General features: G+C 32.5%; 1 protein-coding gene across 4 annotated transcripts in view; it reads right to left on the bottom strand.

The window, feature by feature from the left end:
* The window catches only part of LOC126777156 (nucleolar protein 4), a 139,560-nt gene that overhangs the window by 72,637 nt on the left and 48,263 nt on the right, over positions 1–18,660 (bottom strand). For all 4 annotated transcript variants that reach the window (XM_050500085.1, XM_050500086.1, XM_050500088.1 and 1 more), the window contains one exon: positions 600–734. In XM_050500085.1, the coding sequence (XP_050356042.1) occupies positions 600–734 (135 nt within the window). The remainder of the gene's footprint in view (positions 1–599; positions 735–18,660) is intronic.

Genomic DNA, 18,660 nt, shown 5'->3' with positions numbered 1-18,660 from the left:
ATAGTATACATAATTCATAATTCTATGTTTTTGTTTAAAATTATTAAAATGACTATTGTAATTTGTAAAAACGCTTCTTGTGACTTTGTCTCCGAGAAAAAAATGTAATATATTTTCTGCTAGGTTCATAAGCATCAATACACTTCATTATATCAATAAATATGTCAATACCTAATCATTTTCGTTAGCATTTTTTTTGTTAGCTAGACATTTTAGTTAACAATACGCTTGTGTGTAGCATTTATGTCGTTATTACGAATTTTTAAAAGTTTTCCTTTATTGTACAAAAAATCCAAAGAATTAACTCAGTTTAGTAAAATAATAATAATAGTTATAATGATATTTCACAAATTACGATGTTATAATTGTCTGACACGAAAATACATAAAGTAGCATAACGTGCCATCTGTTTACGATCTGTACATCCTTGAACAACTAAGCGACATTTAGAACGTAGTTCCGAAAGCATTCGCTAGATGTCAGCTGAACATAAAATAACTCACAAATGTTCATTTGGAAAAATACATTATTATATATGTAATATTTGTCTTGAAAAATAACTGCATTTTATTAAAAATAAATATTGAATAATGACTTACAGTTCTGTATGTTCGCTTCTGTCCTGCATGTTTGCCTGGCCTTCCTTCCAACTCAACATGAACGGTGTAGATTATGTCAAAAAAGTTTTCTACTATCGCCACCTTCCGATACACTGGTTCTTGGTTGGGCGCGTTCTGTAACAAGGAAATGGAAATATAAATAAAATAAACTTGACAGCGCCATCTTGTAATAAGTGGCAAAAACAGGACAAGCTTCAGTGATAGTTTAAAGGTACTATCAGTAATTTCCTCTTTTCGACGCTAGATGTCTTTCCTTACAAATTTTATTTTAACCTCATTATTTAAAATAGTATTGTAACCTATGACGTATTTTTTTTTTGGTCTGAATATTAGTGACTTTCTTTTACTTATAATTAATATGTACCATATTCAAATTAATAGTATATATAAATGAAAACGAATGTCGACTGTTACGCAACACAACGCATCGCAATTAGCGTCATAAATTACGATTCAAACATTAGGTCGCGCGGGACGGGCTAACAACTGACCCAGGAATCGGGGATTCTGGAATAATTAGGGGACTCGATGCAGAATATGATTGCGGGATCAGCATCCCTGGTGGGCTTAATCGGGGGTTGTTTAATTACAAAATACTGTTGTTTTTTTGTGTCCCAATTTTTCATTGTGTTAAATTGTTTTGTTGGTTTCTGGCTCGCACTTTAAAAAAGAAATGAGTATATTCTTTCTAAATATTGAATTATTATTTTTGTGTATAAAAAATGCTTTATACAAAAATTACTATAATTTTTTTCCTCCCCTTAGATATAAGGTATATTAATTTTACCTGTCCTCATATTTATTTGTTAATTTAAAACAGTTAAAAAAATATATCAAACATAAAGTTACAACATTACGAAGTTACCTACTAAAATTATGAATTCTATTTTGAATATCGTAGAATTTTTTGTGTGCCTTTGTTTTTAGAACAATGATTATTTTTTAAAAATTTCCCCAATGTTTCCATTCCTCAATTCTAAATATTGAATGAAGACTCCGTATTGCATTATTCGTTATAAATATATTTGAAAAAATCATATACTAGATTGTATTTACTAAAAATAATTAAATTGTACTTTTTTATTGCAAAGATATCGGTAAGTATACAAATTTATTTTCAATAAATATAAGTAACTGATAATCTGCTAATATATTAAGCAAATTATACAAAAATACTTTTACGGCACTAATTCCTAAGCTTGAAGACTAAACTGGTTAGCCGACCAGACGTACAATTTTCGTTATTGGAAAAAGAGCATAAAATACTTTTAATGTTTAAGTTAAGATATATTATTAATGTTCTATGTAATTTAAACTTTAATTAAGAAAAGTTAAGCCTTTCTTTTAATATGCGCCTTTAAATTAGCTCAACGATTTTTCGGCCCAAAAAGCCCGCCATATTTTCCTTAATTTTAAAATAAAACTCTCATGTTGATAGCCCTGAACGAACCGCGTATCATCACGCGCCATTCCGGGATGCGCGTCCCGCCGGGACTAATGGCCGCGGTAATTACACGCACTAGTGATGTAACCTGCGTTTTATTATATTTACTGCGAATAATTTGCTACAAAAAATTCTAAGTAAAATATTGAATTGATGAAATAGAAAAATAGTATGCAATAAACATATTTAATAACATATTTTCCCGTCTTTCTGTTTTGATAAAATATTAAGAAAATTTTCTCTTCACTGACATTAATAACATAAATTTAAAGCTCGGTTAATACATTGTTTAACTAATCACCCGCTGAATACAATTTATCGCTAAAAACGAAAACCACTAACAGTTAATGTTCACTAATACTATATACCTCTTTTGCCAAACCAGTTATGTTAATAAATTGTTTATTAGTCTAGTTTTAGCTAAATTAATAATAATATCCTGAGACATTATTCACACACGGCCATCTGATCCCAAACTAAGCAGAGCTTGTACTATGGAAACCAGAGAACTGATATATTAAATATACTACTTTTCTTTTGTAAATACATACTTATATAGATAATTACACCCAGACTCAGGACAAATAGACATGTTCATACACACAAATATCTGTCCTAGGTGAGAATCGACATTCGGCGTGAAAGTCAAATATCTACCAACTACGCCAGCCGGCCCGTCATTCTAAAAAAATCTAAAAAAATTTTAGGATTTCGACCCGAACTCCAAGCCTATTCAAAATCGAAATATTTTATATTCAAATAGACTCTTAAACTTATGAATCTTCAAGCGATACAACCGGTTCGGAATGTGGATTCTACCGAGAATAACCGGCAAGAAACTCATAGTTACGCTTTTCTTTTAACAAAAATACAAATTACATATACATACATACAATTTAAAAAAAATATATCTGTGACGATGAGGAGTGGATTATACTTTTACTTGTAGAACTAAAATGTTGAAGTAATTATGTAACAAAGTATGAGCCGAGTTTCTTGTGGGGTCTGCGTATCACTCTCTAATGACTGTGCGATTACACGAAGTAGTTACTGCAAAATAAAAGAGATTCTTGTAAATCGACCTCCCTCCGACCATTTCGCTCCTAGTAAACTTCTCTAAAGATCAAGAAAAAATGTAAATTCCGCTTAAAGCGTATCATTAAAAAGTAGTTTAGTTTTTGAAAAAGGTTTTATATCTGATTAATATATATACATATATATTTCTCTTATTTAATAAATAATTATTCTATGGAACTTTATAATTCTTATTGAACACCATTTCGGTTTTATCAATAAAAAAATACGAATTTGCAGTCAAGGGAAAAAGACACAATGCGTATTATTAAAATAAAGTTATAAATAAGTACGAACTTCCTAGAAATCGACTGTGTTATTGAGTGTTGTCACATAACTGTCAGACATTCGCGATGACTTATTCAGGCCGGGATCGGCCTAAATGGGACTAATGACAATCGCAATTACTGGCGATGAAGAGAGAACGTGATCGGTTACTTGTCATAATAAGCCTTATTTATGTTAAAATAAATTAACAAAAAATGTTAAGGAATATTATAAGACTAATGACTTTAGATGATGCACCATTCCCTGTGTGCAAACGATCGCATCTAGGCTGATCCAAACACAAATATATATTATAATTTTATATAGCAAATAAAAAAATCTCGCTGAATTTCTTGCGCCGTATTTTTCGGATCCCGTGGTAGACTTCCATCATAGCGGTAGCATTTTATAGAGAAGAACCAACGAATGTATTCGAGATTATTGAATATGTATAATTTGAATAATAATATGAATAATTTCGTTTGAAGTAACGTTTTTATTATTTAAACTTAACTTGGTTGTGATCTTTTCATTCCCAAGGTATGGTATCATCTATATAAATAGTTTTTCAGTGGCAATGAAAACTGTTGATCGGGCCTTGAGATTGGTAAACCGCTAAGCGACAACGTTTAGCGTTGTTCCGGTGTTAAGCGTGAGTAAGTCAAGGGTATAAAAATTAAGCCCACGGTTCGCGGCGCGTTGACAAAGAACTCAAACACTTACTACCAGGTTGCTCATTATTCTGAGTTTTTACTTCAAGTAAATAAAAGAAATGTCAAATATCTCCTCCAATGCAATCACATTTAATTGAACGTTATAAAAAGAATAAAGATAAAAAGAATTTTGATCCTAAGCCCTCCCTCTCAACAGTGGGTGACTTGAGGTGCTATTACTTTTTAATCGTTTTCTTTATTACTTATATTCGTTTTTAAATATTCGTACGGGCAAACTTGGCATCTGATTGTGAGTGACCACCGCGTATATTTCAGCTCTGTCAAAAATATTAACCGTTCCATAAATCGCTAAAGCGCAACCAAATAATGTTATGTCCCTGACTCTGACATTGGCTCACTCACCCTTGAAACCTGAACACAACAACAATTAGTATTATTTTAAATGATTTTTAATACCTATACTTAAAGCTTATATGTTATATGTGTTCATATAAACGTAAAATATATATAAAACTATAAAAGCGCAATGAAAACGAGACGTCTTAGAATAAATCAGAAGTGAAGTTGACAGGCACGAGGGTCGGGATGAAACAGGGCTATCATCGTTCGCTTATCCCGACCGAGATCGCCCGGGGCGAGGCTAATGGCGATCGCAATTACCTACTAGCAGAGCACGTGAGACGGGCCGAGTGGAGTAAGTGTCCGCGACATAGAAAGCTTTTATCAAATATTTTTGAGATTATCTATGTATTCTATTAATATTGTTTGTGCTGACAATATCAACGCACAGTCTAGAAATCTGTTGGAACATGGGTTTATTTTATAGCGTAAGCATCATAACGGCTTTTTGGATAGACGTATATTAACGTTGCTTGAACCATCGGGACGGGCAGCTCTATATAGTTTAAACCAAAAATAAACCAAATATTTGTTGATGAATTCAAAATCTAAAATTCCGGCATAACATGTTGATTATTTATATTAATCGAGATATATGATTTGCCTTTTTCTTGTAAATCAAGCCTCCTTTCTGATCTAAAATATACATATATACTTTTGACAAATATTTTATTAACTCCAAAATTATATAAAATTATATTTTTTGAAAATTTGTGCTGAAATTATTTGAATAAGTATTGAGGAACTTATGAGTTTTCGTCTGACTTTCTGGTAAAAATCTTCATTCTGAACCGTTAGTTATGCATACACCATTTGAGATTTGTAATTTTTGTTAGAAGTGCTAGAATAATATATTTTTATTTAAGCAATTTTTCTCCCTTTTAATGTGTTGTTCTACTTACATACTCAAATAATGAAGACGAGATCTAGCCATGATGGCCTAGTGGTTACAACAAGTTAATCATAAATGAAGATCACGTGTTTATTCCCTCAAGCAGCAGTAAGTTTTCATGTGCTTAATTTATGTTTATAATTTGTCTCGTGCTCAGCGGCGATGGAAACATCGTGAGGAAACCTGCATGTGTCGAATGAAAATGTCACATGCGTATCGGCACAAGCAACAATGGAAGGCGTGGCGAAATAAGCCACATCTCCTCAAAGGGAGAGGAGGTCTTACTGAGCCCAGCAGTAGCAGATTTAATTTTTACTTTACTGTAATTAATATTTTATTTCCCGTTTCTTTCTAATCAATCAATTTTATCGTATGTGCGACAGGGATAAAATTAAATACATTTAATACAAACATTTGATTTATAGTAAATTGGCGTGCTCTGGTCTAGCAACAGGTGGCTCTATCGCAAACTGACAGACGACTTCCGAAATAGCTTTGGAATAAGTTTAGATTATATTTACATATAAAGTCGTGATGGATCTGTGGATATAACGAATGGATTTCAGATAAAGGTTACGGATTCATATACTTACAAACTTTGTGTCTTTGAAGGTAACGTTATTTAATTTTGAGAAATTATAAACTGTTTCGATTTTAAAAAAGCACAGAAAGAAAAATGTATTATTTATAATTATGCATTTACATAAGAAGAGGTCAGAATAAATATGTATTTGATCAATATTTTATAATCGTAACATTTTATGTCTATGGCAGTATGTTGTAGTCTTATACACATATATAATTAAAAAAAATTAAATATCAAAAATTTTAAAAATTTGAATGAATTACTTATACTATATGTTGATAAGTGGCTGTTTAGTTAAACAATGATTTCGCTCTTTCTGTCATTATTGATTTGACAATCGAAAGAAAGAGCACACAGCATTTTTTAACAAATCACCCGCTAAACAACATTTATAAGTAAAACCGTTATTTATTAATACTCTCATTGGTATAAATATTAAATAACTAAACATTTTGTTTATAGAAGATAAAAATAGCGTTATTATCGAAAGTGACTATGTAATGATTACATGACTTTTAATCGATAATATTTTTATCGACATTTCGATAAATAATCACTCGGTATTAATCAAAACACAGTTCCATATGATAGAAATAACCGCAATCCATCGTTCCATTATCTGACCCACTTGATCAGAACGTCATCGTCATTAAACAGGGATGTAGCGGCGGCAAAATATCGACGTTTGTGCTCGAGCGCGTCGATAATGATTCAGTCGGGCGCGGCGCACCGTGGAACTCCCATCCGAGCTTGAGGGATGGGAAATTATTTTATATTGTTATCGAAAAAACACTATGAAATATCAAAATTAAATAAAACTGCTTAATTTTTTACGATCGTGGCGTGGTTGGTGGATGCTTTCCTTTCACGCCGAAGTTTGTGGGTTCGATTCCCAACCAGGACAGATATTTGTGTGCATGAACATGTCTGTTTGTCCTGAGTCTGGGTGTAATTAGTATATATTATTTACAAAAGAAAAATAGTATATGTAGTATATATACAGTTTTCTGGTTTCCATAGTACAAACTCTGTACAAGCTTAATTTGCGATCAGATTTTTAATTTGTAATAAAGTTGAATTCCTTAAATCAAACACATACAACAGATTTTTTAATTCGGTTTTATATTACCAGCAGCAGTTTAACTATTAAGAATTTAGTCGAAATCGCTTCTGTGACTCTATAGTGCTCCTGCAGCTTATTTGTAAGAAATATACCTTTATTGTAAACAGTTAATTTTTATTTGCAATTAAAAACGAAATAATTTAATTTTTATCCATTTTCTTTAATATTTAACTCGCGTTTATATTCAAATACTATAAAAATTAAACATTTTGAAAACCTTTTTAAATTAAATAAATCTATAAATATTTCAAACATTTTGATGTACATTTGTTTTAATTATTAAAATATAATAATGTAAAGAGTATCGATACAATGCAGAAACGTCCCATCACTATCGCCGCTCGCCGCGCATTAATCAGCTGTCGTTTGGTCTCGCCGCGTGCCAGCGATCCCGACCCGCACGCAGGGCTGCCAACCGGCTAAAACTTTCCTAACAACTTTGTTACGAGAATAAGTTTTAGTTGTTAGAAATATATACCCTATCGCTATATGCAAGTTATATATGATTCTTAGCCTCTTAAGCTCTAAAGCCTTTTAACTGTATTGTATATAATATAAATAATAATGAACAAAAACAACACAATGCAATGCATATTATAAAATTCTATGAACACTATTTATATGTGTGTTTAATAATAATTGTTTTTCCTTAATTAATATTTAAATAAATGTATATTATATTATATAAGATTGTGCATTTATTTTTTATATCCTTATATGATTATTCAATTATCATCAAAGTAGTGTAAGAAGATATGTACATATTTTTTAATTAAATATATGTAATTTGTTGTAAAAAACAGTTAGTAGGGCATTTTATATTATATATAAGTAGATATAAATTATCAGAGATGTCCTCCTGACCGATTTAAGTCTCGGCACGGTTCTTAGCGAAGACTAGCCAACTGCGTAGGAGACAGTAAGTGTGCGCAAACACAGGTGCACTTTCTAATATCTGACGGTGATAATCCGATGCGACGGCACTCTGACACGACTGGAGAGAGATAAGGCGCAGGCTTTGCGTGCCTTCCGTGAAAAGGGAACGTAAACACCGACTTCTCGACTGCTTTAGTCAGTTTTTTTTTTTAACAGAAAGGCCGGCAACGCACCTGCAAGCCTTTGGATATTGCAGGTGTCCATGGGAGGTGGTAGTCACTTTCCATCAGGTGAGCCTACTGATCGTTTGCTCTCTCTAACATAAAAAAAATATATAAAAAAAAAAACAGTGACCGTGATTGTTAGCTCATCTCAGAATATGAACCCTTAACCTTACAAGCTATGTGTTACACCTAAAAACATTTAAGTAGCATATTTTTTACATTTATAGGTACTATTTTAAATTATTTGTTATCTTCAAGCGATGCGTTTTGAAAAAGAACTAATAATACCTACCTATTTAAAAAAATGTAATTCAATAGATAATTGGATACCAACATGGAAACTATAATATGTAGAAATTTATACACATATATTGATTATTTAACTTTTTAACATAATAAAGTCAAAATTAATGTATTCATATTTTTCAAAAAACGAATAAATAATATATATATTTTAATTTATCGATATTTAATGCGTACAACACTATCGTGGAGTCTCGCTTGACAAGTGTCCTTACAGGCGCGCGTTCGTGTGGCATACGTCGACCGTGTCAGGGTCTCATTAGTGAAAAAAGCATTTTTTCCAAATGAATGAACGAAACATTACTACGTCATATACATACATAATTAATGATTCGTATATTAGTTCCTTGTTATATACTTTAATGTTATTCTGATTTATATATATAATATAGTATAAGTAGTTTGTGATTTTTTTATTGCGTAGGTAGGCGGACGACCAAATAGACCACCGGATTTTAAGTGGTGACCACCGCACATTAGCATTGTAACAAACATTAATCATCCCTTTGCAAATTCGTCACCAACCTTGAGAACAAGATGCTCTCTCTCGTAATTACACTGACTCACTCACTCGGAACACAAAAATCCTTAGTATTGCTGTTTTGCTGTGGTATATCTGATAAGTGAGTGATACCTACCCAGATGAGCGTGCACAACGTCCTACCACCAAGTAAATATAATATAGTAGAAATTGTTGTTTGTTGCTATATAAGTTTGGAACTTCTAGAAGTTTCTGTTATTTTTATACAATAAAAAAAAACCGAAATTTTTCGTTTGAAGAATATCAACAATTTGTAAATAGTTACATACAAAAGAAAATTGCTGTACAGTTATATCGTTGAAGTATTAAAAAACGATTTAATGTTTAATACAGCTCAATAAATTTTATCGATAGTCGAGAAGCACGGGCCTATCCATCCGCTATGATCGCTCGCGTTGACGAGTGGCTCTCAAAGGGGTCGTGATTCGGGGGTTGTATATCAAATGTCACGTCGACATCTCATTAGCGATACTGGATGTTAAATGTACCTACAAGTTTACGTTTCTATCGATAATTTAACGATATTTCTGCAACACTATTTTTTATTTCATAATTTAAAAATATTATTAACATTAAAATTGTTAAAAACTTCAAAAAGAGGTGAGTCGCTCAAAGAAAAAAAAGAGAAAAATCTTCAAAATATTATGCAAACACGTAACGGAACGAAAATTAAAATATAATAAAAATGTGAATTTAAGCTAACGGACATCGAACCTTCGAAACTACAGCTCATTCTGAAAATCGATTTGATTTAAAACGCACTAGAGAATCAGTACCTACATATATGTTCACAGTGACATCACGTCTTTATATTTGATAATTCGATAATAAATTATATAAAAGCGTATTGTTTCTTCAATATAAAACAGTAACAGTAGTAATAACAATAATAAACATTTTATTAAAATCTAAAGTCAGCTGAAAGTGAACGACTTATTAAACTAATCATATAAATGTCTAAATATTGACAAAAACAAAACTATGGAAAACTATTTAAGTAACAAAAATTATAATATATTACGTTATACTTAATTTATAACCAACTCATATTTTCGCTGTTTTAACCTATATTGTAAAGTCATCAGAATTTCTAAGATGTTTTAAAATGTTACTTTTGAATAATTGTAATCATTATTTGGAAATGGCAATATGTTGAAAATTCAGTTTTCCTTTAATTTTTTACATATATAATAAGATGTATATTATTAATTTATATACTATTATACAGTAACAGCCTGTTAATGTCCCACTGCTGAGCTAAGGCCTCCTCTCCCTTTTGAGGAGAAGGTTTGGAGCTTATTCCACCACGCTGCTCCAATGCGGGTTGGTAGAACACATGTGGCAGAATTTCAATGAAATCAGACACATGCAGGTTTCATCGGTTAAGATTCAAGCGTTCTAATCACTGGGTCATCTCGGCTTATGTACACCATGTATTTATTATATACACCACAAGAAAATGGTAAAGAAAAAAATTTATGATACATAAATTATAATTTTATTTTTACATTACGAATACCAAAATTCGTAGTAACTTCATAATCTTGTTAAAGGTGCGATATAATACTTTAATACATCAAAATACCTTCAAAATTACAAAAATATTTTCGAAAAATTCTATCAACACCATTTTAATATACCTATATATAAAATATATTAACTATATCTGGTAATATAATTTACAAATTAAGTATTCGAAATATAACAAGAGCGTGTTCTTTCTCCACGAACGATCAACGACCAGATACAATGCTACGCAAGATTCACATCCGACTGGAAGTCAACAACGGGAGCGAAGCAATGAGATAAATAATGAGCGACTCGATTCCAATATCTCTATGATATAACGTCTTTTACAGCTCAGCTGCTCTTTTGAAGTCGGCGCCAGTTTCAGAAATATAACTGAGCGCGCGTCTTCGTAAGATTATTATTTCTGATGTCAGAAAACATTTAAATGTATCTATTTAGAAAACTTTTATATTACCGTAGAATATGTATAAGTTTTTTTTGTTGTGGATGTTTATTATTTGCTTCAAAACAAATAAATTACAGCTCGATTAAAAATAGTACAGTACATAGTACAGTATACTTATATATAAAATTATATAGAATACGCCATACATGTATGCGGGAGGTTCAGTGCGGGGTGCGGGCTAGCCGCGGGCTGTTTGCGCGCCGTGTTTGCCGCGTGGCCCGCTATTTGCACACCTAACAACACATTCGCACGTCTCCGAATATTAATACGAGTTTTATTAAATGTTCCGTTGCCTGTGCGCTGTTTGAACTAGACGTGTTCAATATTGGCATTCGGGTCGAGCATTTATTTTGGCTCTGACTGAAGGTGAACCCTTGAATTGAAGTCAACTGCGACGAATTATCTATCAACGAATATATACATACTAGTGTTTGCGTTAAAACTACAAATCAAGCGTAAATATGATTTTAAAAAGAAACAGTCCTTTATGCTTCGATAACCCTCCGTTTAAGTGATTTGCTAATAATATTGCATAAAAATTGGTTATAATAGTGGACTCAGGTTTGACGAAGAGCATTTCTTTAAATGGTTAAATTCAAATTATTCAGTTTGAATTGCAACTTTTTTTTTTCAAAATAGGTATTGTCATTGAAATCACAAGACCTGATTCAATGTGTGGTCACACGCCCGCATGGCCCCCGAGCGACCGCGTAACCGCAAGCACTGAGCGCTCTACCGCTTGCCCTATATCTTTACTTTATAGTTAGAACCTAGGGGTCAAAGAACTATTGGCCTTAAGTGTAATACATAGTTAAAGTTCAAAAGTAAGTGTTTTTTAGTTGGTTATGGACCTTCGAGAATATTCTTGTTCAAAAAAAAAAAACAACTAAACAGCAATTGGGAAACTATTAAAGAGTTTTTACAAAAAACATTAACTAATGTTCATCTAGTTACTTTTTAATTTATCTGAAAATTTATTCTACTGTAACCGCTTATTGTAGTTACATGTTAATTTTAACAAAATTTTACTTTTAATTGTCCCTTAATGACAAGCACGATCGTCTAAAGCTATGGACTTTTTTAATCTGTACTGTCTTACCCATTTCAGATTGACAAATGTCATCTTAGATTGGCAGACTGTTGATGTATTATTGCTTTAAATAATATAAAAAAAATCTTGTCAAACAATTTAAACGTATTCGAATATTAAATGTCTCCTTCCTAAGTTCCCAACAGTCATCAAATACGTCATAACGGATGATACAAACAGCAGCGGCGGGACAAACGGCAGGGGATGACAGGAGCCAGGGGAGTGACCGCAGGGGACGGATGCGAGGAACTTTATCTTCCAAAGAGAAATGATCAAATTATCGTTTCGTATTTCGATGTATGTCTGCCCCCTTTGTTTAACGTATGATGTGAAATATATGGGGACATATAATATATGAAGCTAGAAAGTAAAATTATAATTATATATATATTATAATTATAGAAAGTAAAATAATAATTATGTACCAAAAAATACATATTGTTTTATAATTCTGTTTGATGTCATCAATACGAACTACTATTTACTTTACTTTTAAAAATTGTAATTTTTAGAAATATTTATGTGTGTCTGTGTGTGTCTTTATATATATTATTCGGGTAAATACAGATGGTCGTATGTATCTTGAAACCAAATGATATCAAGTCTAAATTAATTTCATGTATGTCGAGTTTTTTTTTAATATTATTAACAGCATAGTACTTATCACAATTGCAAAGTATACCCAATACTTTAATTTATTTTTAATAATTATAGTCTGACTGTCTTGTTGGTCTAGTGGCTTGATGTAAAGCCGCAGACCCGGAGGTACTGGGTTCAATACCCAGCTCCGGCCAATAAAAAGTTATTGGGTTTTTCTGTTGAAAATTCTCAATAGCATCCCGGAGTCTGGAAGTTGGAAGTGTGTACACTTCCATGCCTCGGAAAGCACGTAAAGCCGTTGGCCCTCCGCCTGAACTCTTTCCGGTCGTGTCGGATTGTCGCCCCAACGGATTATGAGAGTGAGGAAAGAGAGAGTGCTCCTGTGTTTGCGCACACGCTTGTGCACTATAATATCTCCTGCGCAATTGGCTAATCTCTCTTGAGATTGGCCGCCGTGGCCGAAATCGGTCTGAAGGACATTAATAATTATAGTAAGTAATATTTATTCTTAACTTTCTTCAAAACAATGAATTTTCTTTTAATAGCCAATGCTACTTCTAAAATATTTTTAGTGTATTCATTCGAATAGCTTTAAAGATAACTGATACTGTTGGCTGAATAAATCACACCTAGACCATTTTTACTCATTATATAATCTGTGCATAAATAGTCGAAATTTAGTAGCAGAGCGCGTGACATAATTAATGTCATTTCACGACTCGCCTCTGGCCACACGGTACCACAAAACGTATTAATTAAATATAGCATACAACATTATCTACTCACACAGATAAAACAATGTGGGAGATGAAATAGAAGATTTTATGATATATTCAACATAGCATACACAAAAGACGTCAAAAACAAACGTTCTTAATGGGCTTTAACGGCTTAACTTTTTAAATATCGAATACCATTGACAGTTGAAATAATAATTAAAAACTATACACAATTATTTTAATGATTCATTGTCAATAATACAGACAGTTGTTTCTTATTTAAATTTTTTCATTTTTTTTGTCATATAATTCAAGATAATCTTTTAAATTTATGCCGCAAAAGGCTTTTTTTTTGTTGACTCATTGTCGGTAACATTGTACAAACGTATAATTCCAAAAAAGTATGTATTGGTCGACCTTTGCAGTTTTTTAAACGTATAAAAAGATCGTGTCCGTTTTAAAACGGGTTTCCAAATTCGTAATTCGTTTTTCCCATGAAAGCATATCAACAATCTACCATGAAGTAGCCAAATACAGGCTCAGCGGGGGAAAGATAATAGCACGATACGCTGTTAGTATTCAGTTCAAAGCGAGCAGCAAGTGAGGCGTGGGACGGATGACATCTCGTGAACAGCAGTGACGGCGTCGAGTCTTGTTGCTCGTCTCTAGGTCATAGGGTTGTCAATTACGCGTCTATTTAATCACACATTATATGTATATTGTCACTATGTACAATATGTATGTATTACAGGTGGTGCTTTGTGCAAGCTCGTCTGGGTAGGTACCACCCACTCATCAGATGTTCTACCGCAAAACAGCAATACTTGATATTGTTGTGTTCCGGTTTGAAGGGTGAATGAGCCAGTGTAATTACAGGCACAAGTGACATAACATCTTAGTTACCAAGGTTGATGGCGCATCGGCTATGTAAGCGATGGTTAACATTTCTTACAATGCCTATGTTTAAGGGCGTTTGGTGACCACTTACCATCAGGTGGCCCATATGTTATGCCCATATGCTCGTCCGCCTTCCTATTCTATAAAAAAAAAATAAAAAATAAAAATGTAGCTTTAATTTGATTAAAAAACGTTACGATACCAGGTTAGATAGATTGAAATTTGAAATATTGTTATTATTATATATTTTTATTTGTATTATTGCGTCCATGCTATATATATGCTATGCATAAAATAGTCAAAATAGTGCTTATTTTTTTTAGAATAAGAAATAAATAGTCTGTATAACTCTCTTTAAAATGATTTGAATATAAATAAGCTACTACTTAAGCTTGTTTTATGTCAAGCAAACCCAATTGAACGCTCCAATTAAAAATATATAAAAAACTGAACCTTCGCTTTTAGTTCGAAACCTTCAATTAATTATTTATTCAGTTACAAAATACATTTTTTTTAAATTTATATTATAAAATAATGCCAAGAACTATATCTTATTATTTATAGGTTGTGGCAGCCCTGGTAACGGGGCAACAGGGGGCGCGGTGGGAGGGCGGAAGTGTCGTGCGTGCGATTTAATTCCATCGCCTCGCCTGGGACGGCGACTTGAGTGTACTTGAGCGATAGGGAAGCACCGAGATATCGATAAATTTGTTATAAAAAATAAAATATTTTTTTTATTATAACTCATATTACGATGCTGCTCTGTTATATACTCGACCGATAAATGTAGATGTAAGCTTTGACGACTTTCTTTAAATTAAAGAAATTTTAAGTTTAATGATTCAACTCTGATATGACAGAAATATTAGTATTTTCATTACATTAAATTACAATATGAACAATAATTAATTTGATTCGCGCATTAATTTTTTTTTCTATAACAATTTTACCCGATAAAGTTAAAAGTATACCGTTGCTTAATGATTTTTTGCTTTTACTTGGAGTTGCTAATTTATAATAATATCTATATAATATAGAATGAGATTTAAATGAAAATCTTTTCGATATTTATAATGACTGGTACATCACTCGTGAAAGCTAGAAGCGACGGCGACCGACACAACGGCTGCTCGTAAAATTGCGAGCCCAGGTGATTCTGTCGGCGGCGCTCCACACATACACAGCCTGCTGACATGGACTTAGGGCTGTCGATTAAATTTTTTTTTAAAACTTATATTTTAAATTATGAATATGTTACATAGTTAGGAGATTATTTTACACTTACAACAGCTTTGCATAGTAAAAGTCCCGCGCTAATTTAATTCGCCGTTTTGTTAGTGGACAGAAACGTAGAGGAATTAATTCAATTTTGCTATAATTTCGATTGTGTTATACGGATTTTTAAGAGTAGTTGAGCGAATAATTTAAAACAATTTGGAGTTTTTTTTTAAACCAAATCGATGTTATTATAAAATCAGTTTCACTTCTGGATGTTAAATATTTAATGCAGTGTCTTAGGGGTTTAAAGGAATTATTAAAACGCGAATCTCGTGCATATTTATATATGTATATATACGACCAATCTTAATTCAAATCTTAAGTTAAACTTTTACTGCCTTGCATATGAACATTTTTCAGCGAGTGATTAGTTAAGCAATGCGGTGTCTTCTTCTTTCGAATGTCAAATCAATAATGACAGAAAGGGAGGTTTTTATTTTTCACACTTACTTTTTAAATTAAAACATAATTTATTAATAGGTTAAATAACGTAAAACCAATCTGGCTCAAGTAGTCTCATGTATTTTGTTTAATAAATAAAATTAAATCTACGGTTGTGACAACCCTAAGCCAACTGGTAAATATGGCATCCGCCTCCTACTTAGTGCCCGAGGTGGGAGCGTCGTGAAACTTCTGCTCTCCGGGTCTCAACGCCTATCGGATAAATAACCTCGCTATTTTATGTTCCATAGTGACTGCTTTTGTGTACGAAATACAAAAAGTATCGACTGCAACTCAATATATGACAAACGTGAAACTTTGCTTTAAATATTACATGAATAATCATCTCAACTAATGGAGTTCCAATTTCAAATTATATTATTCCATTAAAATTTGAATAAATGTTTCTCACGATGTATTTAAAAATACTTATTTGCATATTAAATTGTTTTTTTTTTTTTTTTAATATCGGCAAAAGCCTGCCTTTAATCGCCCAAAGGAACTAAATATTATATCCAGTTGATTATAAGCCGCTATCTTCTAAATAATGTATATAGCTATCCACCTTTCATTTCAAGATACCTAGATTGTTCGACTCCTCAAACACAGACAGCCGAAGGATTTCATTACGCTATATTCCCATGATTATTACTTGGTGTATAAATGGCCGTGCATAGGCAGACCAATTAAGTTACTTCGATTATAATATGACGTAGACCTTCAGTCGTATAAGATTTTAGTGACGTCATAATATAGTCCCAAGACAGTACCGTACCCGACTTTACGCTGTACCCACTCACTAATTATTTTACCGCCAAAAACCAATACATCCGGTTTCAATTGTGAGTGTACTTGTATACCCAAGGGACTTAACACCTTAGAACCCACAATTGTGACGTGGTCACTTGCTGCCTGCCTTCATAAAATATAAAAAAAAGAAATTTACCTAGTTAACACATATTAAAACAATATGTTTTATTAACTTAATTAATCACATTCGTGTTACTTAAAGTATAACATATTTTTTTTTTATAGAATAGGAAGGCGGACGAGCATATTGGCCATCTGATGGTAAGTGGTCACCAAACGCCCTTAGACATTGCCATTGTAAGAAATGTCTACCATCGCTTATATAGCCAATGCGCCACCAACCTTGGGAACTAAGATGTTATGTCCCTTGTGCCTGTAATTACACTGGCTCACTCAACCTTCAAACCGGAACACAACAATAACAAGCACTGCTGTTTTGCGGTAGAATATCTGATGAGTGGGTGGTACCTACCCAGACGAGCTTGCACAAAGCTCTACCACCAGTAAAATTTTACTTATTTATAGAAATAAGTAAATGTATATGTATTATTAGAAACAAGGTTGATTAAAAAAATACCATTACAACTGAATATGTTTTTGATTATTCTTAAATTAATTATCCGAATCAAAGACCAAATACAAAATGGGTTTTAAGCGATTCAAAAGCCGAACAGATGTGGAATCGGCACATAATAAAAGCTATTTATTACGTCAATAAAAAAGACTTTAAAAATAAGGTTGTATATAATTTAATAGATCAGTTTTCGTAAAATGATATAAAACAGGTTAAATGGTTCTAAGTCCTTATTTGTATCAATGATAATAAATAAATACTATATAATATAATAACTTAGGATAAAAAAAAATTATCAACATGGTTTAGCGTAGTCATGTAGATATTGTTTTTAGAATTGAATTTTGGCGGTGAAGGAAACCTGCGTGTATTGAATCAAATATGCCAATTGAGTATTAAGCCGCCCACCCGCATTGGAGCAGCAGAGTGTAATGAACTCCAAAAAAACCTTCTCAAAAGGAGAGAAGCCTAGCAGTGGGATTTATAACAGGCTGATATTTTAATTTTACTTTACAGCATGTTGTTAACACAGAACCACAACTTCTCAACTAAAACTCGGATGGCGATTCTTCCTGCTAAGAGATATTTTTCAAACTGTAACTCAGCGGCCAGCGCTTATACCCGGTAGGGTGACAAGAATTATAAGAATCATATTGTAATTCTTAATTCAACAGTTTGGTGGATTAGGTTTCTTCTCATTTGGTTAAGAAAATAAACGACGATATGTAAAAATCTTTTTTTTTTCTTTATAATTTTATTTAATCACATTTTCTGTTACTTTAATTTGTAAAAAAAATTATTATGTTCTAATTTTTATGCTAGTCACATTTAAGCTGCTGTTGATTTTTTTTTTATGGAATAGGAAGGCGGACGAACATATGGGCCGCTTGATGGTAAATGATCACCAATGCGCCACCAACCTTAAGAACTAAGATGTTATGTCCCTTGTGCCTGTAATTACACTGGCTCACTCACCCTTCAAACCGGAACACAACAATACCAAATACTGCTGTTTTGCGGTAGAACATCTGATGAGTGGTGGGTACCTACCCAGACGAGCTTGCACAAAGCTCTACCACCAGTTAGTTCTAATTAAGCTATAGTAAAATAATAAAACATTCTTTTAAAGTGACCTAATAAATCCTTTTTATTTGTGAGTCATGGTAGTACTACAGAGGAAAAAAGTGGAGTTTGCCCTTCCGTCTGAATGAGGCGTCTCCTCGACTTCGAGTCGAGACGCATTGTTCTAGTGG

This window comes from Nymphalis io, chromosome 22, assembly GCF_905147045.1.
Source record: "Nymphalis io chromosome 22, ilAglIoxx1.1, whole genome shotgun sequence".
NCBI lineage: Eukaryota > Metazoa > Arthropoda > Insecta > Lepidoptera > Nymphalidae > Nymphalis > Nymphalis io.
Note: the sequence above shows the minus strand (reverse complement) of the source record. Positions and strands in the feature narration are given on the sequence as shown.